General features: G+C 37.1%; 1 protein-coding gene and 1 pseudogene across 8 annotated transcripts in view; both read right to left on the reverse strand.

Moving 5' to 3' along the window:
- RABGEF1 (RAB guanine nucleotide exchange factor 1) overlaps positions 1-27,077 on the reverse strand; it is a 75,575-nt gene that overhangs the window by 22,967 nt on the left and 25,531 nt on the right. For 2 of the 8 annotated variants that reach the window (XM_005598713.4, XM_070231783.1), the window contains 3 exons: positions 22,722-22,910; positions 19,696-19,862; positions 5,108-5,277 (listed from right to left, as the gene is read on the reverse strand). In XM_005598713.4, coding sequence (XP_005598770.1) covers positions 5,108-5,277; positions 19,696-19,862; positions 22,722-22,900 — 516 coding nt within the window. In that variant the 5' untranslated portion in view covers positions 22,901-22,910. Of the gene's footprint in view, positions 1-5,107; positions 5,278-19,695; positions 19,863-22,721; positions 22,911-23,230; positions 23,443-27,077 lie in introns of those variants that run through there. The other 6 variants (XM_001914702.6, XM_070231787.1, XM_070231784.1 and 3 more) reach the window with 5 other exon arrangements.
- On the reverse strand, positions 2,070-4,154 carry LOC111767601 (grpE protein homolog 1, mitochondrial pseudogene; annotated as a pseudogene).

The raw sequence follows: 27,077 nt of genomic DNA on the forward strand, positions 1-27,077 counted from the left end.
AGTACACTGTGCACCAACATATCCTTAGTGCCTACACAGAGCCAAGCATAGGACTAGCGCTCAACAGTAGTGGAATGAAAGAAGGAATGACTGTGGCCATTTATTATTGTTCTTCCCTTTATAATACTGCAAAGATGCTGAGAGACAATTCTACATAGATCTCATATTTCTACACATCTTCTGAGGACAGGCACTGATTGCCTTTGTTCTGTACTCTTTTCAAGGACAGCTGCACAGCAAACAGACTTGGAAGACAGACAAGGCCCCCCTTAAATGTAAAGGGTAAATTGTTTACTGTCCAGTATCATAGTATTTCCCTCTGGGGCAAGGGTCAGGCAAGCTCCCAGCACATTAAAGGTCCTCTTCTCTAATGTAACTCACTGCATGTACAGGCATTACGTAGTCTTCTTTGCATTGCCCTGTGGGAATTGATATTCAGAGAACTGGTGCGAATGCTGATAATACTCTGGCTACTGCTATTGCTGTAATAAACCGGCCTTTTTTCCTGACCCAGAAGATTCATGTCTTCTGCCAGTATCCATGAAACTATGGCAGGCTAACTTGTTAACCTGCAAATAGTGTAAATCTCAGATTCTTCACAGTTCTTGCCAAAGGAGCTAAGTGATAGCAACTTTGTGCTGGTAAGTTCTTTTAGGTTCTACAAAATTCCAAGTTTTTTCATAGTTTTCTAAGAAAAAACTGAGTCTAGCAGTGTAAACGAACCACTTTCCTTAAGTATTCTCTAATCATTGCCTGGAATCATGTTTTCTACGTCTGTGTACAGTTTTTTTCTTAAAAAAATTTTTCTTTGTAGTTTAAAAGTTTGACAAGTGGGTGTATTCCTTTGAATATTAATACTGAGAGGGTCTCTGTACTTTCTTAATTGTCTGGCTAAAGTCTTTTCTTCCCCACCCCTACTTTTGAAAATCTTTGACTATTTTTTAAATTATGTTTTCTGTGTATTTCATCTGGAACTCCTATCTTTAGAAATTGGATCTTCATGATTTACTTCCTGGGTTCATTAGGCTTCCTTTGTACTATAGTTAACCGTTTGATCTATTAAGATTTTAGCTTTTATGTCCATATTTTTTGTACTGCTAGATTCTGCTGCCTTCAATAATTTCTTCTAGGAAAATAAACGTATTAGGACTTTAATCTTCTTCAATAAAACTTAAAAAGTAAACATTAACATTTAAAGTATAGCAAGCATGCAGGCGTCATATTTTGAGACTGTCTGTCTTAGCAGCGAAGATACCTTGAGGTCATTAGTAGTTAGCTGAATATAGACTTAAACATTTCTACATTTAGAGGAACAAAATAGGGCAAAAGTAATTGATTTTTGTCAAATTCAATTACTAGCAAAACAAAGGCAGTGAGAACTGTTAAGGTACATATGTTCATTTCACATCTCTAAGGAAAAGCCAGTAGTTGATCATTTTTAGCAGCTGGACAGTTACTAATTACAGATAAACTTACATGTTCTTCAGACAGGTCATAAATTTTTTTTAGCAAGAAAAATATTTAAACTCTTGCCTTTCCTTCACTGAATGAAATGTGTAGTGGGCTAAGTATTCCAGTAACTCACATGCTACAGTGAGATGCAGAAAAAACAGTACAGTTCGGTGTGGCCAGGTAGCCAAACAGCAGAATTCCCGTAGATGTTGTATTCGTTTAAAATACTTTGACGTCATCAGAGTTTGAGCAGACATAGTGTTATTCATGATACTCTAGAGGTCCAGTGGTGTCCTGTTGGCTTATTCTGTAAGAATGTGGAACTACTGAACATGTAGTCCTAAAATCAATGAACAGACTCCCAAATTAGAGTTCATTAATGCAACTGTGTGTTTAGCCACTGGTCACTTGAGCTTTCCAACAATGTTTGGGAAAAGGTCAAAAGTATTCACAGATGAAAAAAGTGAACCAGCCTTTCAAGAGTTATAGTGGCTAGTCAAAAAAAAGAAACTCTAGGGGCTGGCCCCGTGGCCGAGTGGTTAAGTTCGCGCACTCCGCTGCAGGCGGCCCAGTGTTTCGTTGGTTCAAATCCTGGGCGCGGACATGGCACCGGTCATCAAACCATGCTGAGGCAGCGTCCCACGTGCCACAACTAGAAGGACCCACAACGAAGAATATACAACTATGTACTGGGGGGCTTTGGGGAAAAAAAGGAAAAAATAAAAGCTTTAAAAAAAAAGAAAAGAAACTCTTCAAGAGGCAGCTAAGTTTCTTTCCCCGCATCCACCAGGGTGGGTCTTGAGGTGTGCCTGTGCAGTTTGTACCCTACCTTGTTAACTAGCACCACTGTGACTGGCTCTTTCCTCTCAATCAGCATGTGGAACAAAGTCTCACACCTGTAAGAGTTAAATTTGGCTCAATTTGAACCATAATTGACTCAACATGGGTAGGCCATGCTTCATGAACACCTTCTGAGTGTGGACTTCAGTCGTTATAAGGCCCTCATAGACATTCTTCAGGTGAGGGTTATCACCTTCAATTTCTTCTTTTGGAACACATCATGTTGCCTTCTCCAAGATGTATGCAACCTTTAACAAGTCCTTGCAGAAGCCTTAAATATCTAAAAATATAATTTTGCAGCCTCCACCATTTTTGGCTCCTCTGCCACAAGTTCTCAGTATCTGCCAAACCTTGCTTTTATTTTTCCAGTCTCTTTTAGTTGCTCTTCTAACTTGACCTTCTCTTCCGTGAGTTTCTTCTCTGTAGAGGGCGTCTCTCTCTTCTGTTCCATTTTGACCCATCTCCTCTTCTATTCTGGCTATTGTTCAATTGTTTTGTAGCAGTGCACAACAGGAGAGGTCCTGAGAGACAACGCCAAAGCCAGGAGCCTGTGCTGCACTGGCCTCACTCACTTAGACATGATGGCAGCCACTCAACAATGTTGTAAGTTTTCTCTCACATATCACTGTATTCTTCTATCACATGTTCTTATTTTCATTCATTCATCACTTTCAACACAGTTATCAACTCAATCTTTTATCTACTTTTATGTCTTATGATGTACAGATTCCATCAGCTCAGATGTTTTCCTGTTGTCTTGCTGCATCACTTCTCATTCTTGCTGCTTCTAATTTTAAAATTGGGTCCTGGTTACTTCCTCCTACCCCCCGATTTTCTTACCATAATTAAAGTCTTTGTTGATTAAGTTTCTTCGTTTTGGATATATATTTCTGCTCTTCTAGCAATAACTACTCAGCAAGGAAACTACTCCTTGTATACACATAGGGTTTAGAATAGCGAAGTCATTTTAAGGTATAGGAGGGATGCCTATCTTTCTATTTATTCTGGGTAAAAGGAGACAAATGAAGATATAGCTATGTTTTAAACTATATACTATATATAACAGATTTTTCTCCTCATTCAGGTTTAGAAAAACAGTTTTTCAGGAAAATATCAGAAAAGTTTTAAGTTTACATAATGTAATCAATACCAGATTTTAATAGAATGAACAGCTGGGAAAAGAACAATGAAAGCAGCAAAGGTCTTATGTTGTGTTTGACTGCTTCCTTAGTAATAAAAAAGAGTATATTTGAATGACTGCTAATAAAGGAATCTTGTTTTAAAAACTACATTGAGAAACCCAGAAAATGTATTTATTAAAAAGCTTTAATGCAATATCCAATAAATTAAAGGTTCTGTCTTTTGAGGAAGTAGAGGGTTACACAGGCTACACTTTTTAAAACAGGGCAGGCTACACTTTCAGAAGAGAGGAAAATGTATCTGGAGTCTTATTTACTTTTATTTAACTGTAGTCTGTGTGTTTTGAAAATGTTTTCATATAAATAAACTTGTGGGAAAAAACTCTTCCCCAAGCCAGGAATTTCATCAAGTAGAAACTATGGTTTTTCTAGTTATGATGGGAAAGATTAACATCTAGTTGTATCTATGTGATGCTTTAAAATTACTCTGGGCACATAAGGCTTTGTCCAAACAACAAAAGAAATCTACACATCCTTCATTTCACTGCTGACCATATATATCCCTGAATCTGTGGCCACTCTTAGACCTATTGGAAGCTTGGTTCTTACAGTGAGATTTTTAAATTCTAGTTATTTTGTAATGAAGAGAAGTTTAAAAAACTAAACCTTGTAAATTCTTCTTAGCTTCTTCTGCATAGGCTGCTCCCCTGAACCCCCAGCCATTTGCTCAATAAACTTTAAATTCTTGCTATGGTGACTTCTAAGAAGAGAAAAGTAGGTGATAACAACTCTATGTTCAATATAAATAGATTTTGTGTTAATGATATGGCTGCCTGTCTTGTCTGTAATAGAAATATCTCTTAAAGAACATGAAAAGGGACTATAAGACAATACATATTTTAATAGTAAGTAGCTAATAAGATTAATTTCTAAAAAGTGGCAAAATAAACCAGCTTCAGAAGTCTTAGCAAATAATATTTGTTGACGAGTAAAGCATTATATTGCAATACTGCAGTGTGTGTGAATTATGTAGGTGCTGAATGAAATTTTAGCCAAAAGACATACCCTTTTGGGATGAGGAAATTTTTTAAAAAGGCTGAGTGCAGATAAAGTGTTTCTTGATAAAGATAAGATGGCTGAAAAATTTTTAATGCAATTCTGAAAATATTTAATTTTCCAGACCTGACCTACATGTGGAAAAGGTTGCTCACAACTGGCATACACTAGGACTGAAGAAAACAGGAATGAAGTGGAAAAAGATGGCAGGAATGGTTCATTGTTCTAGACCTCAGAAATTCAGGAAGAATAATACTGTGGGGATGCAGTAGGAAGAATTATCAGTTAATGGCAATGTCAACAGGGCAGTTTCAAACAGATGAGAATGAATTTTCATATTCAGTAGGTAATTAGAATAAGATAACTAGAAAGTTTAGTTGGTTATTCTCACTATGACACATTTCATTACCTCACAGGAGCTATCCCAAGTTGTACTCAACCAAAAGTACTAGCCTGGGAGTTGGGTTTTAACTTAGTTCAGTGACATTTCTCAGGTAAGTAACTTAACATCTCTGGGTCTTGATTTCCTCAGGTGTAAAATGACAAAGTGCACTAGATTATCTCTAAGACCTTTCCTAAAACCAAAACTCTATGTTTCTAAGTGTTTATTCTCAACCTACCCTTTTGTAATGCATTGCTTCCAAAAACATCTTGGTCTGCTTATAGATTTCTTGGCCTGTCTTGTGGAAGGTCTTGAGAAATTCTATGAACTCTTTAGACACTCTATCCGTTTCAATGCTGGTTTGCCGGTTTATGGAAGGACTGGGAGCTTTTGTTTCCTGAATTTCTGCTGGGAAAATTAAACATAGTAAGTTTCATTACATAGAAGATCCATGCATGGAATTACTTTAAGTATCTAACTTAAGATTATTTAAATTGTGCTTAAAGTTAAACTTGAATTTGAATTATTTTACGTTAAACAACTTTCCTTAAAGTAAGCTAAATCTATTTTATGAGTAGGAAGTACAAGTAGATAAAACTACATCATCTAAAAGATATTCCTACTCAAAAATTGCTCTACTAGTATTTTATTAGCTAAAATATATCAAGCTTTGATCTATATATTTAATCGATAATATTGAAATGACACCACTATCTTGAACAACTTTCTCAAAGATTGTATGAGTTTACAAAACCAGTCAACGAGTAAAATAATCAGTAGAAGCACAAAAATGTTAGAGACTTATAAAATGTTAGACAACCTTTCCAAATCCATTTTACTTGCCAAAAAAGGCAACGGCTAATTTACTTAAGTGGAGACTAACGATTATTTACCCAACATTCAGTTTTCAAGTCATACTTCTCAAAGTGAAAGAATGCATCCAAAATAGCAAATGACCATGACAGAGAAGACAGCAAAGAGGCAAGGGAAGCAAATAAAACAATGTCCAATCAGTTGGCCACACAGCTGTTTCCCCTCTTCAAATCAATACACTGAAAGGAAAATGGGATCTCCACAGAACAGATAAGGGTGTTGTAGCACAGTAGGCGCTCTTAGAAAGCATAAACTAGCGCATGGTCTCTGATCACATTCTATGGCTCCTAATTTTAAACTGTGCTCTCTAATTCAATACCTGTAAGGAATTGAAGTACCTCATAGCCCCATGATTCCCTTGTATACACAAAAAGAAAGATAATTAAGAAGAAAAAGTATCTTTTGCAGGTATTAAAATCAACCTATTACATGCCTTCTCAGAATAATTTCTTATAATCTTATCTTTTGAACTTTAGTACCTGAGATACATTTTCATGATGGAACTGCAATAAAGTTTTAAGATAATAAAAGCATTATTCCTATTAGAGTGACTAGTTTATTCAAGTGAGACAAACACGTATAGATTACCTAAAAGAATACACTATTAACTATGGCAAACTAAAGATTCCACCTTTCATTTATTATTACATAACTGGCTATGAAACTAATGTGGTACTTAGTTGCTTGACTTATGTTCAAATTAAAGTAAAAACACCTCCCCCCCCCCCCCCCGCCAAACTGCACTATTAAGTAGCTAGCACAACAAAACTGCACTTTATAGTTATCTTTCCAAATTATTTACCTATCATTTAAATTATCAGGTGCTTCCTAACTATGATTCAAAATGTAGAAGCCCTAAAAGAATTCAATCACATTAAAAGAGGAAATAAGGAAAAGAAAAAAAAACACACAAAAAACACTTATAGGTATGACTAAAGATACTGTTAGTCAAAAGTCAGACAACAAACTGGAAAAAATGTTTGTAAGCTCCATTACAAAGGATTACTCTCCCTAATGTGTAAGAACTCCTACTAACACAGAAAAAGCCCAAAAGTTCAATAGAAAAATGGGTAAAGAATACTAACAGCGCACAGAAAAGAGACAGAGATGGATCTTAAACATAAGACATGTGCTCAATCTCACTCACAATAACAAATATGCAAATTAAAACTACTATGAGATGCCATTTTAAAAATTTGCAACTAGTTTGATGCTGATGTTGATGAGGATATGGGGGAAAAGGTACTATCATACTGTGGAGGTGAGAATGTAAATTACATAACTGCAATGGAACGCATTTGGTGTTAATAATCATCAAAATTAAAAATAATTTATCCTATGACCCAACAATTCCATTTATCATAAATTTTCTATGACATAATTGCACATGTACAAAATGAAATATGCACAAGGCTACTAGACTAGAAATGGCATAAACAGCCACCACTAAGGGACTAAATAAATTATGGTTTAATCCATAAAATGGAATATTATGTAGTTTTAAAATAAAGAATATGCTTTTTATGTACTGATAAGAAGAGTTCTTAAATGTACTGCTAAGTACAAAAAAGCAGAGTACGTGTAGTGTGTTCTCTTTTATGTAAAACAAGGGAGAGTGGGATAAGAATATGTGTTTATAAATGAAAACAAAAACACAGAATAATACACAAGAAACTAACAACAAAGGCTATCTGAACATGAGGGAAGGATGGTGGAAGTGGCTGGGAACTAGGTGGGTCAGGAATATACACCTTTTATTTTTAAGCCATTTGGATGCACCACCTATTTTTTCTAAGCAAATAAATCAGGTACAATTGAACTCAAAACAAAAACTGGCAGCATCTTTTCTGAAAGGTTTTTTCACCAATATGGAAAACCAAAAGTTGTATTTGACATCTTGTATGATTAGAAAAGATTCTCTAACACTTGAAATTTAATCCTTCACTCAATCTGATAATTCCACTCCTGGTCATGATGGAATAACAGGGATTGGATTTACCCTACAGCCTTAACAACTAGAAAAATCAGACAAAACATATGAAATAATGGTCTTTAGATAGTGGACAACAGGCAGACAGGAGAGCAACCCATGAAAGAAGGGGACAAACATGCTCATGTCCTACAAGTACCCCAGCTCACTGTGGGGAGAATTTTTAAGCAATGGCACAGGGAGAGGCAATTCAACAGAGCCCAGCAGACTTGTGGAATTAGGGAAACAGCATTTAGAGCTCAGGGAGGCCAAAGTCTCTCGAATTTGCATGACAAAATACAGAGAGGATGGAGCTGCACAGAAAAAACTCCAGATAACTGCAGAGGGGTTCCCTTGAGTTTCTACTGAGTACTGCACGTGTATGTGAGAACACCACCCAAGACCAGGTAAAGGAGTAGACACAACAATCCCAGAGCACACATGGCTGGGAGTCATTCATTTCCCACCAGCCAGGAACAGAGAGCATCAGCAGTGGGAGATATGTGGGCAAATGTAAAAGGTATTTTTCCCATTTAAAAGTTTCTTTAAAAGATAATTAGGGGGCCAGCTCTGTGGCCAAGTAGTTAAGTTTGTGCGCTCTGCTTCGGCGGCCTGGAGTTTTGCCAGCTCAGATCCTGGGCGCAGATATGGCACCACTCATCAGGCCATGCTGGGGCAGCATCCCACATAGCACAACCAGAGTCACTCACAACTAGACTATACAACTATGTACTGGGGGGCTTTGGGGAAAAAAAAATGAAGAAGGGGAAAAAAAAAAGATTGGCAACAGATGTTAGCACAAGTGTCAATCTTTAAAAACAAAAAAAGATAACTGTTCAAAGCTGAAGTAATAATAATGGACTGTGAGATTTACATCATGTAGAAGTAAAATGTAGGACAACAACAGCACAAAGGGTCGGAGGAAGAAACGTAAGAATACTGTTGGTGAGGTTCTTATATATTAAGTATCATATTATTTGAAGTTAGAGTAAAGATGTATTTTGTAAACCCCAGAACCATTAAAAAGAATACAACAAAAGAAAGAGGTATAGCTAATAAGCCAAGAGTGGAGATAAAGATGTAATCACAAAAAATAATCTGTCAAAAAGAAGGCAGGAAAAGAGGAGAAAAAGAACTAAATCCAGATGGGATAAATAGAAAACAAAGAGCAAGCTGGTAGGTTTAAGCTCCGTTTTATCAAAAATTTCATTAAATATAAGTAGTATAAATAGTCCAATTAAAAGTCAGAGATTGTCAGGCAGCATCCCACATGCCACAACTAGAAGAACCCACAACGAAGAATACACAACTATGTACCGGGGGGCTTTGGGGAGAAAAAGGAAAAAATAAAATCTTTAAAAAAAAATAAAAATAAATTTAAAAAAAAGTCAGAGATTGTCAGGGCCAGCCCCACGGCCTAGTGTTTAAGTTTGTCGTGTTCCACTTCGGTGGCCCAGCTTTGGTTCCCAGGCATGGACCTACACTAGTTGTTGGCAGCCATGTTGTGGTGGCAACCCATATACAAAATAGAGGAAGACTGGCACAGATGTTAGCTCAGAGCAAATCTTCCTCAGCAAAAAGCAAATTCAAAAAAGCCAGAGATTGTCATGTTAGATAAAAACAAGATCCCTCTATATGCTGTCTATAAGAAATCCATTTTAAATATAAAGATACAGATATGTTAAAAACTAAAGAAATCAAAAGGATATACCAAACAATCAAAAAGAGCTGAAGTGGCTATATCAGTATCAGAAAAAGTAAATATCAGAACACGGAATATTACCAAGGATAAAGAGGAGCATTTCAAAATGAAAAAGGGGTTAATTCTTTAAGAAGACATAGTAACCTTAAATGTGTATACACCTAATAACACCACTTCAAAACACATGAAGCATAAATTGATAGAACTGAAAGGAGAAAAAAAAAAATCCATAATTTTAGTTGGAGATTTCAACATTCCTCTCTTGGTAACTGATACTATAGGTAATAAAAAGAAAATCAGTTAAGGACAGAATACTTAACCAATGCTACAGCCAACTTGACCTAACTGATATAAAACATTCTGCCCAACAAAAACAGAATACACATTCAATCTGACAAAATAAGGATAACAGTTTCCATACACGAACATTTATGTGTTAATGGCTTTTACAATGCTTTCTTGTACAATCCTCACAACACTATGTGGTAGTACTTTTATGCTGTTTACAAACAAGGAAGCTGAGGCTTGAAGATGTTCCATAACTTGCATAATGTTGCAGTTATTTAAGTGGTAAACTCTGGAATTCGACCCCAGGTCTACGTGCCTTATCTCCAAGTCTGAGCTCTTTATTATGCTGTAATTGCCTCTGCATGCCAAAGAGAGGACCGAAGACTCCTCAAAGGAGTACCCGACACTTTGGAGGTCTCTAAGCCAACAAGTAAAGCACCCTTATTGCTTTACTTGTGCATACTCTCCCCCCTAATAAATTCTTTTCTGCAAAGACAGGTAATCTTGATTTTAAAAACCCCCCTTTCAAAATGTAAATGAAAATAAAACCTAAGTGAAGATACTCTGTATGAGATACTATAATGGTGTATACACATTGTTATTCGTTTGTTCAAATCCATAGACTATACAACACCAAGAGTGAACCCTAATGTGAACTATGGACTTTGGATAATGATGTGTTAATGGAGGCTCATCAATTCTAACACAAAATGTACCACTCTGGAGGGGATGTTGATAATGAGGGAAGCTGTGAATGTGTGGAGCAAGGGATATATGGGAAATCTCTGTACCTTCCTCTCAATATTACTGTGAACCCAAAACTGCTTTTAAAAAAAAAAGTAAATCAAGACTAATCCTGAGTTTCTATACACTAACAACGAAGAAGAAAGAGAAATTGAGAATACAATCCTATTTACAATTGCAACAAAAAGAATAAAATACCTAGGAATAAACTTAACCAAAGAGGTGAAAGACCTGTACACCAAAAACTATAAAACATTATTGAAAGAAATTGAAGAAGACACAAAGAAATGGAAAGATATTCCATGCTCTTGGATTGGAAGAATTACCATAGTTAAAATGTCCATACTTCCTAAAGCAACCTATAGATTCAATGCTATCCCTATCAAAGTTCCAACAACATTTTGCACAGAAATAGAACAAAGAATCCTAAAATTTATACGGTACAACAAAAGACCTGAATAGCCAAAGGAATCCTGAGGAAAAAGAACAAAGCTCGACGTATCCCACTCCCTGATTTCAAAATATACTGCAAAGCCATAGTAACCAAAACAGCATGGTACTGGCACAAAAACAGACACACAGATCAATGGAACAGAATCAAGAGCCCAGAAATAAACCCACACATCTACGGACAGCTAATTTTCGACAAGGAAGCCAGGAGCATACAATGGAGAAAGCAGAGTCTCTTCAATAAATGGTGTTGGGAAAACTGGACAGTCACATGTAGAAGGATGAAAGTAGACCATTATCTTACACCCTGCACAAAAATCAACTCAAAATGGATTAAAGACTTGAATGTAAGACCTCAAACTGTGAAACTTCTAGAAGAAAACATAGGCAGCAGGGTTTTTGACTATCAGGGAAATGCAAATGAAAACTATAATGAGGTATCACCTCACTCCAGTCAGAATGGCTATAATTAACAAGACAGGAAACAACAAGTGTTGGAGAGGATGTGGGGAGAAGGGAACCCGCGCGCACTGCTGGTGGGAGTGCAAACTGGTGCAGCCACTATGGAAAGCAGTATGGAGTTTGCTCAGAAAATTAAGAATATATCTACCAGATGATCCAGCTATTCCTCTGCTGGGTATTTATCCAAAGAACTTGAAAACACAAACGCATAAAGATATATGCACCCCTATGTTCACTGCAGCATTATTCACAAAGGCCAAGACTTGGAGGCAACCTAGGTGCCCATCAAGAGACGAATGGATAAAGAAGACGTGCTATACAGAATGGAATACTACTCAGTCATAAGAAATGACGAAATCCAGCCATTTGTGACAACATGGATGGACCTTGAGGGTATTATGGTAAGTGAAATAAGTCAGAGGGAGAAAGTCCAACACCGTATGATCTCACTCATAAGTAGAAGATAAAAGCTACAACAAACAAACAGTTTCAGGTCTTACATTCAAGTCTTTAATCCATTTTGAGTTGATTTTCATGCACGGTGTAAGATAATGGTCTACTTTCATTCTTCTACATGTGACTGTCCGGTTTTCCCAACACCATTTATTGAAGAGACTCTCCTTTCTCCATTGTATGCTCCTGGCTCCCTTGTCGAAAATTAGCTGTCCGTAGATGTGTGGGTTTATTTCTGGGCTCTTGATTCTGTTCCATTGATCTGCGTGTCTGTTTTTGTGCCAGTACCATGCTGTTTTGGTTACTATGGTTTTGCAGTATATTTTGAAATCAGGGAGTGGGATACGTCCAGCTTTGTTCTTTTTCCTCAGGATTCCTTTGGCTATTCAGGTCTTTTGTTGTTCCATATAAATTTTAGGATTCTTTGTTCTATTTCTGTGCAAAATGTTGTTGGAACTTTGATAGGGGTTGCATAGTGTATAGAAACTCAGGATTAGTCTTGATTTACTTTTTTTTTTTTTTAAGCAGTTTTGGGTTCACAGTAATATTGAGAGGAAGGTACAGAGATTTCCCATATATCCCTTGCTCCACACATTCACAGCTTCCCTCATTATCAACATCCCCTCCAGAGTGGTACATTTTGTGTTAGAATTGATGAGCCTCCATTAACACATCATTATCCAAAGTCCATAGTTCACATTAGGGTTCACTCTTGGTGTTATATATTCTATGGATTTGAACAAACGAATAACAATGTGTATACACCATTATAGTATCTCATACAGAGTATCTTCACTTAGGTTTTATTTTCATTTACATTTTGAAAGGGGGGTTTTTAAAATCAAGATTACCTGTCTTTGGAGAAAAGAATTTATTAGAGACAGAGATTGGATTGGTGGTTAGCAGAGGGGAAGAGGGGAAGGGGGAGGTGAAAGGGATGATTAGGCACACGTGTGTGGTGATGGCTTGTAATTAGTCTTTGTGTGGTGAACATGATGTAATCTACACAGAATTCGAAACATATTGGATGGATCTCAAAGTTATATAATGCTATAATCCAATGTTACTGCAATAAAAAAAATCTAAAATTAAAAAAAATTTTTTTAAAGATTAATTCTATTCACTAATAATGAATTAGTAAAAATTACTAAAATCAACACTTGGTTATTTCTCTCAGACCTTCCTAGAAATCAACCTCTAATGAATGAATAGAAGTTTGGATTAGAGAGTAGAAAGTGAGAGAGACACAGCTTAGGTGTTTGGTTCACAGAAAGAAGGTGAGAGGTAGTTTTGAATGGCCAACGGATATTCAGAAGGGAGAACGGAAAGAAACATTACATTTTGGCTAGGACTCAAAGGGCAACTGCTTGCTCCTCAACTTAAAATCTTTTGTTTTTAATATAGAAACAAAGCTTGTATTTCAAGTTTAGCCAGTTTGCCATGATTACCAAGCTTTCCATTTCACACTCTAAAGACTCAGTTTAAAAAGTCTTTCCAGCATAGCTTTTGAATTATAATGATAATATTTACAGCCACCATTCAATGAGAATTTTCTACATGGCAGACACTGTGCTTGACTATACTCTCTCATTAATCCTTAAAAACTTTGTTAGATTCCTGAAAACATATGAAATAAGAAATGTTTACTATTTAAGCCACTAAAAATTTTTCTTGTTAGGTAGGTGGTATTATCACTTTACACACGAATACACTGAGGTTAGAGGATAAATCACTTAAGTGCTGAAAGTCACACAGGTAGTTAAGAGGAAAAGCTGGGATTTGAATCCAGATCTGTGTGATTCCCAATCCCAAATTCTTCACAACCACACCATAACGTCCATCCTATTATTACAGCATCTATTTATTCCTATTGAAATTAATCACTGAGCACCTACTATGTAAGGCTGTCTGCAAGGCAGATCACATATTAAATCTAGTTAAATTTTTAATGTACAGACTAAACCTGTAAAAGCAAAGTCTTCACTAATAAGTTTATCTGAAAAATACTTGGGAAAGAGTAAAAACCACCTGAAAATGTCAACACCAAAAAAGACCATGATTATGTAGTAAAGATGATTAACACCATTTCTAGTACTAAAAACAGATTTTATATCTCAATATTAAAAAATTTATTGAAAACCCCCATTTCTCAGATTATCCAAACACAATAAGGCAGTTGAGTAGAATATTACAGTTCTTCTGACTTTTTCAGCTGTTCTGACTACAGTTATATAACATGGACTAAAAGGCAGATAGTCTGTAGTATAATAAAAAATATATATTTGGTCTTTGCCCCTGGGTTCCTGGGAGAGAGCTCCTAAAACCCTAGGAAGCTCCTAAGAGATGGGGGTGAGAGAAGTGTTTTTTTTTATTCACAAGCCCCTTCTTCCAAATCTAAGTTTATGCTAATGAGGTGACTCTTGTGGGCCCATAAATAGTTTCAGGGCTTCGGATAGGGGCCAGTCACCAGAGGAACCAATCATGGGATAAGACGGTTGGAAATTTCAGATTAGAGGGTTGAATCTTTCACTTATACCCCACCCTCAACTTCTGACTTCCAGGGTGAAAAAAGGGGATGAAGATTTTTGATCACTAGTGGCCAATGATTTAATCACTCGTCCCTATGAAATGAAACCTCCATTCTATAACGAGGTTCGGGGAGCTTCCACATTGGTGAACACATGGAGGCACTGGGAGCACATGCCCAGAGAGAGCATGGAAGCTTGGCGCCCCCTCCCTACCCTGCCCTATGCCTCTCTTCCATTTGGCTATTCCTGAGTTGTGTCCTTTATAATAAACGTTGAGTGCAAATAAAGTGTTTTCCTGAGTTCTGTGAGTTGTTCCAACAAAATATCAAACCTTAGGAGAGGGTTGTGGGAACCCTCGATTTACAGCTGGTTGGTCAGAAGTACAAGTGCCCTCACTCCCAGAGATTGCAGCTGGCAAGCGAAGTGGGGAAAGTCTTGTGGGACTGAGCCCTTAACCTCTGGGGTCTGTGCTGACTCTAGGTAATTAGTGTCAGAATAGGACTGAATTGTTGGACACCCAGTTGGTGTCAGAGAATAAAAAACACCACATACTTGGTGTCAAGGAAAAGATTCTCATAGTCGTTATCAATGCAAGTCAGAAACTGATTGTGTTCCAAATACATTCTATTCGATACATTATAAAAGATGATTTCACCAGATAAACAAGTTTCAGAGTAAAGAAGAAGAGGCAACCAAGCAGAAACTGACTTGAGAAATGACTGTAAAAATAGGCACGATCATAAAATCAGTTCCAAATTCAACTTGGGGAATTATTACCCCAGTTTCATCTAAGTGCCACAGAGGCCCTATGATTAAAGTAGTAATTCACTAGTGAGCCTTCAAATGATGTAATTAATACTATGCTTCTACTCAATTAACATCTGAAATTCTGAGGTCTTGGAATAGCACTGAATGCTGAAGGATTATAGTTTCATAATTTTTTTTTAAATCTTACTTTGAAATAACTTCAAACTTACAGAAAAGTTGTAAGACTGTTAACAAAGAATTCCTTTAACTCCTTTACCCAGGTTCACAAAATTTTAATATTTTGCTACATGTCTGTGTATACTAATTTTTGTAAATTTTTTCAGAGCAGATCATGCTCTTTACCCCTTAATACCAGTATTTCTCAATAACAAGGATATTCTTTTACATAACTACAGCATGTTATTGAAAAAAAGGGCCACAACTAGAAGGACCCACAACAAAGAATATACAACTATGTACTGGGGGTCTTTGGGGAGAAAAAGGGAAAAAAAAAAAGTCTTCTTTAAAAAAAAAAAAGAAAAAGAGGGTGTTTTTTTTCTCACATAGGATCCAACTGAGGGTCACACATTCATTAGTGGTCATGTATACTCAGTCTCCTTTAATCTGGAAATGTTCCCAAGCTTTCCTTTGTTTTTCACTACACTGACAATTTTGAAGAATATAGGCCAGTTACTTTACTGAACGCTCCTCAATTTAAGTTTCTTTGCTGTTTCCTCATGACTAGATTCAGGTTATAAATTTTCAGCTTAAATATTACATAATTCATATTGTGTTCTTCTCAAAGTATCATATCTGGAGACATATAATGTCTATTTCCCCTCCACCGTTATGGAGACATATAATGTCTATTTCCCCCCCACCGTTATACAGTTACTATTTTCCTATTTGTAATTAATAAATAAGTTGTAGGAGTTAATTTGAGATCACGTTCACAACTTGTTCCTCAGGAAACTCCCTCCCCTTGCCCCAGATTTAGCATCCATTGATGAAATTCGCCTGCATTGGGTCCTGCCCGGTGGCGCAGCGGTTAAGTGCGCACGTTCCACTTCGGTGGCCTACCGGTTCGGATCCCGGGCGCGGATGTGCCACCGCTTGGCAAGCCATGCTGTGGTAGGCATCCCACATATAAAATAGAGGAAGATGGGCATGGATGTTAGCTCAGGGCAGTCTTCCTCAGCCAAAAGAGGAGGACTGGCAGCAGATGTTAGCTCAAGGCTAATCTTCCTCAAAAAAAAAAAAAAAGAAAGAAATTTGCCTGAATCAATTCTTACTATGATGATTGCAAAATGGTGATTTTTCTATCTCCATTGCTTCTTCTATATTTGTCAACATTCTATAGTAAAGAAAAGCTTTCTCTTCTCCCTTTGTATCTCTTTTATTAGTTGGATGGACTAACGGATTAACATTTTTTCTACTTTTTTTTTTTTGAGGAAGATTAGCCCTGAGCTAACTGCTACCAATCCTTCCTCGTTTTGCTGAGGAAGACTAGCCCTGAGCTAACATCGTGCCCATCTTCCTCTACCTTACATGTGGGATGCCTACCTCAGCATGGCCTGCCAAGTCTGCACCCGGGATCCGAACGTGTGAACCCTGGGCCGCGGAAGCGGAATGTGCACACTTAACCATTGCGCCACTGGGCCGGCCCCTGGACTATTATTTTATTCAATCAGTTATACCCCATTTATTGTCCTTATTTATTTTGATACTCAAATTTGGCCAGTGGGAACCCATTCAAGCTGGCTTCTGGGTCTTCCACATGTCCCCAAATCTTGGGGGGGAGGGGCCTTCTTTCCCTGCTCCAATCCCGGAATCAGTCATTTCTCCAAGGAATCCTAGTTTACTTTAGTGAAGAATAGTTATTTAAAATCTGAATGGGAAGATTGGTATTTTAATTCTAGATACACACACACACACACACACATTCTGCCTGGAAGCATTGCTTTTAGATTAATTTGCAAAAGATGTATACAAGATTCTACTCGGGGTGACAACGATTATTTGAACTCTAAAAGAAAGGGGCGTTTTTGAATGTATGAGCAACCGTATCAACTTGGCCGATCCACTACGATTTACTATTTAAGCTACAGCTCACTCAACCTTACTTTGGAGATTAAAAAACTGTAAGTAAACTCTCTGAGTTTTTACAGTCAAGCTATTCCATTTACCTTCTCTGAAGGGGCATCTAACTCTTGTTAAAATATTCTTCAAATCCCTTAGAAGATTATTTGTGTCCTGTTTACTACCAAGCTGCCCTAGCTTAAGGTCTTTCTTTTGTGCTACCAACAGAAGTAAGTAAAATATCAAGAGCAAGGGGATCATGTATTAATTAAGTAAAATAAAGAATACAGAACACAAAAGGTCTGTTTTAGTATAGACCCAATAAATTAAATCTGCATTTAGTATAGGCTAACTTTATCTGCACACAAAGGCCAAACAAACAAATCAGTTTGAAATGCAACATTCATCTGGCAAAGTTGTATAAGCAATCTATGAAAGAAAGATCCAATAGCATCCTCTTTTCCAATACACACTCATCAATTTTTTTCAGTACTTTGAGGTCTTTATCCCCATATGCTTTCCATAGATCAAAAAACAACTAAAGATCAAAAATCTAAAGTAAAAATCTATCATTCTAAAAGAAAAGGAAAAAAGGTAAGAACTATTCCATATAAAAGTTTCTAAAATAAAAATTACTTGGAATTGTTTCTTTTAAAGTACAAACTTTCTTTCTATAATACAATGCACGATGTCAGAAGCTCTTAGGACATGATTTTTCTAAAACTGCCAAGGACAGCCAGCAAATGTCCATGACTATTATGCACTTCAGTATTGGAAACCTCATCATATATCTATATAGATATAGACAACAAGGGATATAATAGCAAAAAACTGAACCAGGAATTAGGTGACCTGAGTTCTAATACATCAATGCATTATATGACCTTGGGTAAATTAGTTAACCTTTATGGACTTTCATACTGTCATTTGTAAAATGAGGCAGAGCTGATGGTTTTATAATTTCTTTACTAATTTATCTATTGCCATATACCATTTCACCACGTCATAAATTCGTAAGGTTAATGAGACATTCCCAAAGCCAGAAACAGAAATTAGCTAAATAGTAATGAATGGCTTTGGTCAATACCCTTGAGTTCCTTACCAGCAGAGATTATTCTATCAAAAAAACAACATATTCTTAAATAATTAACACTTATTGAAGACATTATCAGGTACTATGCTAAACTCTTTACACACATCAACTCATTTAATCCTCAAAACATGCCTATGCTAAGTATTACTGTCCCTTGGAAGAGACAATGCTTAAAGAGATTAGCTTACTTACGGTCATGCAGACAGTAAACTGCAAAGCTGAGACTCAAACCAGGGTGACTCCAAAGCTTATGCTCTTAACCAGCCTACTACACTACCTCCTAATAAATAAATCATCAGCCAAACACATTCTTAATTTAATCTCTAGCAGATACTGATTATTCCCTTTCTTACTGCAGTAGAGAAAACTGCTATGAGTGACAGCCGACCAAGAAACAATTCCAAATTAATCATGTGAACAAAAAGATTATTTAGAGGTTTGCATTTATTAAAGAGAAGTGAGTTTGGTTGTAAGCAATTTTTCCTTTTAATAAAAACAAAGCAACAAAAGTCACGAAATCCTAATGATCAGCAAAGATCTTCAGGTGCGATATTATTATTCATTCCCCTGCTTTTACGCAGACCAAAAACCTCATGACAATTATCCCAGGTTGTGGGGTGCAGGGGCAAGATGGGAGTTCAAAAGGACAGATCTTCTGATAGCATCAGCGGTGCTTCCCAGTCTCCCTACCATTTCAAATTTCCTGCATAACTCTGATTACCAACATGAAGGTTCAGAGACTGAGCCCTAAGAACAGACATTCTTTCTTGCTTCCTCCTAGGCCACTTCCACTAGCTTGTCTGCTCACTGGTAGAACAAGTGTGACTTCAGTGACAATCCTTTTGCTGATTATACAGCATTTTAAGAAGTAGGATGAATAAGGTCAAGTACATGGAAATCCATGCACTAGAAAATACCTACTATGGGTTACTTTCACTCCTCTAAAAGCCTAAAGTGAGCCTTTTCCTATATGTTCTCTATTTCCTCAAGACACAAGCTGTCTCTCAAAGAAGCTCTCAGAAAACCTCTTTTTTAGATGACTTCAGCCTACAAACAGCCATTTCTGATTAAGTTATGGAGAATGAGGATACTATACAAAGGAGAATAAACCAGAATCCAAAAATTAAAGGCAGAAAAAATAAAACATCCCAAAAGACAGCCATCTGGATGATAATGAGTTTTATAAAGGAAACTATATACTGTTTCAATTCTCTTTATTCCTCCTATAGAATAAAAGAGCTTTTCTACAACACAGTGTCTTCCAACCAAAGAGATTTTTGGTTTCATATATCATCTGACCCTCAAACCCAATTTCGGGTCTCAAATCTGGGGTGATATTTTCTGAAAGCTTACAGAAATTAAAAAAGTGAGCCCATATGCATTGTGGATCTACTCTGTATCTCATTTGGGCACAGAAAGAAAAAAATCAGAAAATTACCCTTCTTTGATCCAACCCTGGATGAAGCACTGAAGAATTTCTTCACTGTGGTAACCTTGCGGGTCTTCTCATTGGTTTTCTTTTCTTCAAACTTGGAAAATGTGAGGGACTGGGCCCCGTGGCTGCTCTGACTGCTGGCAAAGGCCTCTTCCTCCTCCCGCTGAAGTCTGTAACTCAAGAGAGGATTAAGAATGACCCAGATATTCCCCAAGTTTTCCTTGTATCGAAAGGTTATTACTCAACTAATTGAGGAGGATCTGAAATTTTTAGAACTAGAGGATAAATACACCCAATAGGTCTGAGGTCTCTGATATGAAACTACCCTACATGCCACTACCGACTTCAAAATGGACCTTCTCTATGGATCATGTTCATTCAAGTAACTGTATTAGGGTTACATAAAAGAAATAAAGTCTAGTCCTTTTCCCTAACAAGCTCAAGGTTGGAAGGGAGAAAGTGGTAAGTAAATAACTACCATATAACATGACAGTTCCTACGGCAGAGAGTGAAACCCAAGTGCTACGAGAACAGAGGAAAGAACAACTAAAACTAAACGTGCTGGAGGAGTCCAAGAAGGTCTTATAATGGTGAGTGACATTTAGGTTGGTCTTAAAGGATGAGTAGGATTTCGTCAAGTGAAAGGGCATTCCAGGAAGAAGGAACTACAAATGTGAAGGCATGTGGTTTTTGTTGTGGACCAAGCTGACCATAGTCAGAGTACTGATGGTATGATGAACTATGATGCTGGAGGTACAGGTACGCACCAAGTGGTAAGGAACTTTGACTGCCAACTTACTCTATAATCCTGGATTTCATGGCAGGGAACCAAAAAAGACTGGCAATCCAGTAAGTTACCATCATCAGATCTGTACTTTAGAAAAATAATGCAGGTAGCTGTGTGACAATTTGAGAGGTACAGAGACCAGAGATAGGAACAATAATTAAGAATACATTAATTCATGGGGCTGGCCTGGTGGTGCAGCAGTTAAGTGCACACGTCCCGCTTTGGTGGCGTGGAGTTCACCGGTGTGGATCCCGGGTGCAGACATGGCACCACTCGGCAAGCCATGCTGGGGTAGGCAACCCACATATAAAGTAGAGGAAGATGGGCATGGATGTTAGCTCAGGGCCAGTCTTCCCCAGCAAAAAGAGGAGGATTGGCAGCAGATGTTAGCTCAGGGCTAATCTTCCTCAAAAAAAAAAAAGAGAACATATTAATTCTTAATTATTAAGAATAATTAAGAATATATTATAACTGCGGTGGTGCAGCAGTTAAGTTCACACATTCTGCTTTGGCGGCCTGGGGTTCACTGGTTCAGATCCTGGGTGCAGACCTAGCACCACTTGTGAAGCCATACTATGGCAGGCGTCCCACATATAAAGTAGAGGATGATGGGCACGGATGTTAGCTCAGGGCCACTCTTCCTCAAACAAACAAACAAACAAACAAACAAAGAATATATTACAAAGACTTAAGTGAAAGAAAATAAGAACCTGGAAAACAGAAGAGGAGGAAATTCAAAAGACTTCTCTGGGCTGGAGTAAGTAGAACTTGTTCAATTAGTTGTAGATAGTGTGAGAGGTGAAGGAGAAATTAAGATGACTCCAATGTTTTTTAGCTAACTGAATAGTGATGTCATTAACTGATACAGGAGGAGAGTTAGAAGGAAATGTTGGAAGTGGGGATTAGAAAAAATAAAAGAAAGAAACTTGGCCTTGGACCAGTTGAATTTGAGGTACTTATACTAAATCTCAAAGGCTACCTATATAACAATTGTTCCCTAGACAGCAGCATCAGTATAACCTGGGAATCTGTTAGATATGTAAATTCGCAGGCGTCATTCCCAACTACTAAAATCAGAGTCTCTGAGGGTGAGGTCCAGCGATCATTGTTTTTACAAGCTTTCCAGGTGATTTTCATACCTGTTCAAATTTGAGAAATAATGCTGTGGGAAATTTCAAGTGAAGTCACAACTGGAAGCAGTAACAAATAGCAAGAAAATCACAGGTAGAGATGTTAGTCTGAGAATGGAATAGGGACACATCTTTCTCTGAGACAAACTAAAAGTTAACATACATAAAGATATTAGTACTTTTTGATGAGGAAAGGGGAGAAAACTAAGGGAATTCACACCTAGTGACCTCTAGTTTCTTTGTGAAATAATATCAGCTACTGAGAATTATAGGAGTGCAGCAGGAAGCATGAGGAAGCAGTTAATATTCTACGTCTATATTTTCTCTCTTTGATTGACCATGGACTCACTGAAAGCAGTGAGTGTACTTTATAATTTTCTGAGTTCACCACAGATGCTAGCAAGGTAGTCACTCAACAAATATTGATGAAATTTAGACACAAAACTAGCAAAAGCTGTCACCATTCAGGCAGACTTTCTTTTATTGAGAAGTTTTACAGTTTCTAGGATGCTCTGGCAAAGAATTAACATTATGCATGGCATTTTATTAGTGCCTATGCTCACTAGGTATTCTTTTAATTTTTACCGTAATCATATTTCTGCATAATACAAACTACTTTTGACTAACAAACTCCATTTTTAAGGAAAAGTTAAATTTCCATAATGCAAGGACTATGTATACAAATCAACAGGTTTCTACTATTATGTTTTTATCACTGTGCCAGATGCCATAATGGATATATTAAAAGAACGAGGAAAACAATGCTTGATGAGAGCCATGTGGTTGGTACATCACATATATTACTTCATTTAATCTTCACCTCATTCTATCTCCATTCTTCTCCTCCAAGGATCTTATTGCCTATATTAGAAAAGTAAGACTAACATACCCCAAACATAAATAATTAAAAGTTAAGACAAAGCCAAGTGAAGAAATCACTGAAAACTATTCAGTAAGTGTTGACTGAGAAGAAAAGGAAAAAAATTCATTCTGTTAATATTAAGCTGACTTGTTGATAGATCAAAACAGAAGAGAAACATGTATTCTGACAGTGACAAAACCATGTATCCAGTTATATCTCTGTTAAACCACCCCTAGTTAAGTCCTTTTACCGCTCTGCCAGTTCCCAGTCCTCCTGAATCTGCTTCTGCCTGGCTTTGTGGTACTCCTCCCTCCAGCACTTGGAGCAGAAACCCTGCCAAGCAGGGTTGCCATAGTAACCACATCCTTTCTTGCATAGGAGCTCCGATTGATCCACATGAATTCCTCGGCGTTCAGACTTAAGGCTCATCTTCTTCCTGCTAATGAAGTAACAAACAAGAAAGTATTGCTGAAAATGAATTTCTTGTCATTCTATCAGCACAGCAATTAAGAACAGAAAAATGAGTGAGTCCATAATCTTCAAGCTATAAGGGAGAGAAGGAAGTAAGGAAGGAAGAAAAGGTGGGAAAGAGGGAAAGAGAAAGACTAAATATAGCAAATGTCTGACACAGTCATGAGAAAAGACTTCTAATTCTCTGCACAATAATATAAAGAACACTTTAAAAAAAGGACTAATATTGGATTAAAGACCTAAATGTAAGACATGAAACTAGAAGATATAGGAGAAAAACTTAATGACCTTGCATTTGGTGATGATCTCCCGGATAGGACACCAAAAGCACAAGCAACAAAAGCAAAAGTTGACAGATGGGACTACATCAAACTTAAAAAGTTCTGCTCAGAAAAGGAAAGAGTGAGAAGGCAACCTACGGAATGAAAGAAAATATTTGTAAGCCATGTATCTAATAAGGGGTTAATATCCAGAATATATAAAGAATACATAAATAATTCCTACAACTCAACAACGAAAATAATCCAATTAAAAATTAGCAAAGGACTTGTATAGACAGTTCTCCAAAGAAGATATACAAATAGCCAACTAACATGAAAAAATGTTCAAGATCATTAATCACCAGGGAAATGCAAATCAAAACCACAACAAGATAGCACCTCACATCCGTTAGGATGGCCACTATGAAAACAACAGAAAATAACAAGTGTCAGTGAGGATGTAGAGAAATTGGAACCCCTGTGTCCAGTTGGTGGGAATGAAAAACGGTACAATCACTGTGGAAATCAGTATGGCGGTTCCTCAAAAAATTAAAAACAGAAGTACCATTTGACCCAGCAATTCCACTGTTGGGTATGTATTCAAAAGAACTGAAAACAGGATCTTGAAGAGGTATTTGCACACCCATGTTCATTGCAGCATTATTCACAATAGCCAAGAGCTGGAGTAACCTAAATGTCCATCGAAGAATGAATGCATAAAGACAATGTGGTACATGCAATGGAATATTATTTGGCCTTAAAAAGAAAAGAAATCCTGTCATATGCTAGCAACACGAATGAACCTTGAGCACACTGTGCCACGTAGAATAAGCCAGTCACAAAAAGATAAATATTGCATGATTCTACCTACATGAAGTATCTAAAGTAGTCAAACTTCTAGAATCAGAAAGTAGAATAATGGTTGCCAGGGGCTGGGGGGAGGGGACAAAGAGGAGTTGTTTAGTGGGTACCGACTTTCATTTCTGCCAGACAAAAAAGTTCTAGAGATCTGTTGCACAGCAAGGTGCATCTAGTTAACACTACTATACTGTTCACTTTAAAAATGGTTAAGATGGTAAATTTTATGTTTTTTACCACAATAAAAAATAGATTTTAACATTAACAAAAAAGAAAGGGCTAACAGATCCTTCTTAGTTGCTACCAAAAAAAGTTCTACATTTTTAACCTGAGCGATAAAGTAAAATACTCTGTGTTCTTAGTACAGTATGCTATTTGGCTCAAAAAGACAACTTTATTTCAATGATATGAAAGTGAATACTTTGTCTCAAATGAAATTATTTAATATTTACCAAGAACGTGAGTATAATTAAAGCATCAGAATAGAGTCCAAATTTGTTGAGATGGCATTCAAGGCCCTCAGTAATATAGGACAAATTAATATGAGCCTACTATCTGCCAACACTCACTACATGCCCAATATTGTGACAGATACTTACAATTATTTCTCACAAGAACCAAGGTAGATATTATCTCTACTTTATTATATGTGAAAACTGAGGTTCAGAGAAATTTTCAAAAGTATGTAAACTCTACTAAAAACAAGCAACAGAGATTCAAAACAGGCAGGATTCCGAAATCCTTGCATCACATTATTCCCAGTCTACTTGTCTAGACTCACATCCCCGAACACCGTAAAGTTCAATCACATCACCATTTCCAAAAAAGATCATGTGTCTTCATGCCTCAGCCTGGAATTCTTTCCTGTACCTTTCTTCTGCTTTTTCAAAGACGATTCTCTCTGAAGATGAAGCTCATTTTAAGAGTCATCTCAGTGAAGCTTCCCATGAGCTTCCTCCCAACCAGCACTAACTTGGAACCTGCATTCTCGTAACACTGCTTATTTAGGAACCAATTCTATCATCCTACTTTGTTATAAAGAATTGTCTTTTACATTGTTATAAAGAATTGTCTTTATGTTTGTCTTCCTCCTGCCTAGACTAGAAGCATCTTGAGGAGCTGCTCTATATTCCCGACAGAACACAGTGCGGCCGTAAGGTGCTCGATATGTGTTTTCGATTGCACATGGAGACAGGGCGGTTTTGTACTCAGCCTTCATTTGGACAGTGAATAAGCTTCCCTATAAGATTTGATACAAATCTGAGGACTTATGTAATGTTTAAAGTCAGAAAGATGTTTAAATAATAAGGAGAAACCAATAAAAAATGTGTATTGAGTTGATTATGAAACCAGGGAAACTTTTACCTATGACTTTCATTTTTAGACTATCAGCAAAATAATGTAGATTTTTCTGCAACTCTATTTCCTAACAAGATTCTTTACTTGGCAGGTAAAAAATATTATGGCAGACTTCATCTTTGGCAATCAACTGGATCTCACCAATCTTGTGAGGTTGACTCATCTTACCAACCCCTATTTTCTTCTTGCTACTATCGTGTTATAGCTGTTAAGGGAGTGAAGAAGAACCACCTAAGAGCTCCTAAAAGGAAGGATTCTTTGCCCGTGGCAGTAAACAGAACGAGATAACTCTGGTTTAGACAGAGAGAGAGAAACAGTTGTAGAAAACCTACCTATGTCAAGTACTTACAAAATAGAGAATCATTTACTTAGCAAAAGTTAAAGAATTGATATCCCCATTTCAAAGTTAAATAAATGAAGCTTGAAGAGGTCAGTACTTGGGTAAGGTCACACATGTTAGAGTTAAAATTTGAAATGACATCTTAAGTTTCAAAGTCTGTTTTCTTTTCTACTATATCATATCTTATTTGCTCATAGCATCAGGATTGTATTATAAATTGCTACCCAACAATTTCCCTTCAAATTCAAATCATATGGCCCTCATTCTTCTTTACATAAACAAATAAACTGCCAAACAAGCACAGAAAAAGTGGCACTTCACAGTGTGTATTCAAGAAATTCAAAAGTCCAGACAAAATTAAGTCCTAAATCTTGAGGAGCCTACCATTAATTTAATTCAAACATTTACTGAGTGTCAACTGTGTGCACAGAATTGAGCTAGATGCCATTGATAATGCCATTCACAGAACACGTCCTTGCCCTCAAGAAGCTCATAACCAAAAACACAGGCAGACTATACAACACAGAAAAAGAGAAAGTGAAATGAAACTGTGGGGGAGGAGAAGGCCAGGTAATTCTGACTGAGGGAGTATGGAGAGACAACTTGGGCCAGAGGTAGGGGTTTGGGGGTGTAGACTTTCAAGAGCCTTGAGTTGAACCTTAGAGGATCTTGGAGACATGACACAAAAGAGGCCGGACATTACAGACAGAAAGAGTATCTTTCACAAAAAGTTCAGAGACAGGAAAGTAAATGTAGAACATGAATGACGTGGTATAAATAGGAGGTAAACTGAAGAAGTTAGGTGTGAAGTCAAATTATGATAGCTTTTTAAAACTCCAGGCTAGAGAGTATGGACTGAAGCATCATTGAAAGCTCCTGAAATGGGGAAATCATAAAGTCTCTATTTTAAGACATAAAGCTTGAGAGATGGAGTTCTATCTTCCATCATGATGAAGTGAGAAGGACAATAAAATCCTTGCCCTAAAATCAACCATAAAGATGGACAAAACTTACTCTCCGCTGACGGATCTAAGCGTGAGGCAAGGAATGCATTTAAACCTCAGGACCCCAGCTCTTTCTGCTGGGGTCTCTCGTGTCTCCGTGTATGCACAGGCTCTGTTGGCCTTACTAGCTAGATGTGATTGCACACAAACTTAATCTTTGTCTAAATAAACAACAATTTTTGGTTAAACATTAAGGTATGCAGGCACAGGGATGACCCCTAGAAGGAATAAAACTAAAAAAGTAAAAACAAGAAAAAAATTGAGCACAGATATCAGGGGCCACACCTTGTGGGAGAGAGAAACCTCACAGATTT

This window comes from Equus caballus, chromosome 13 (genome assembly GCF_041296265.1).
Source record: "Equus caballus isolate H_3958 breed thoroughbred chromosome 13, TB-T2T, whole genome shotgun sequence".
In the NCBI taxonomy this organism is placed as follows: Eukaryota; Metazoa; Chordata; class Mammalia; order Perissodactyla; family Equidae; genus Equus; species Equus caballus.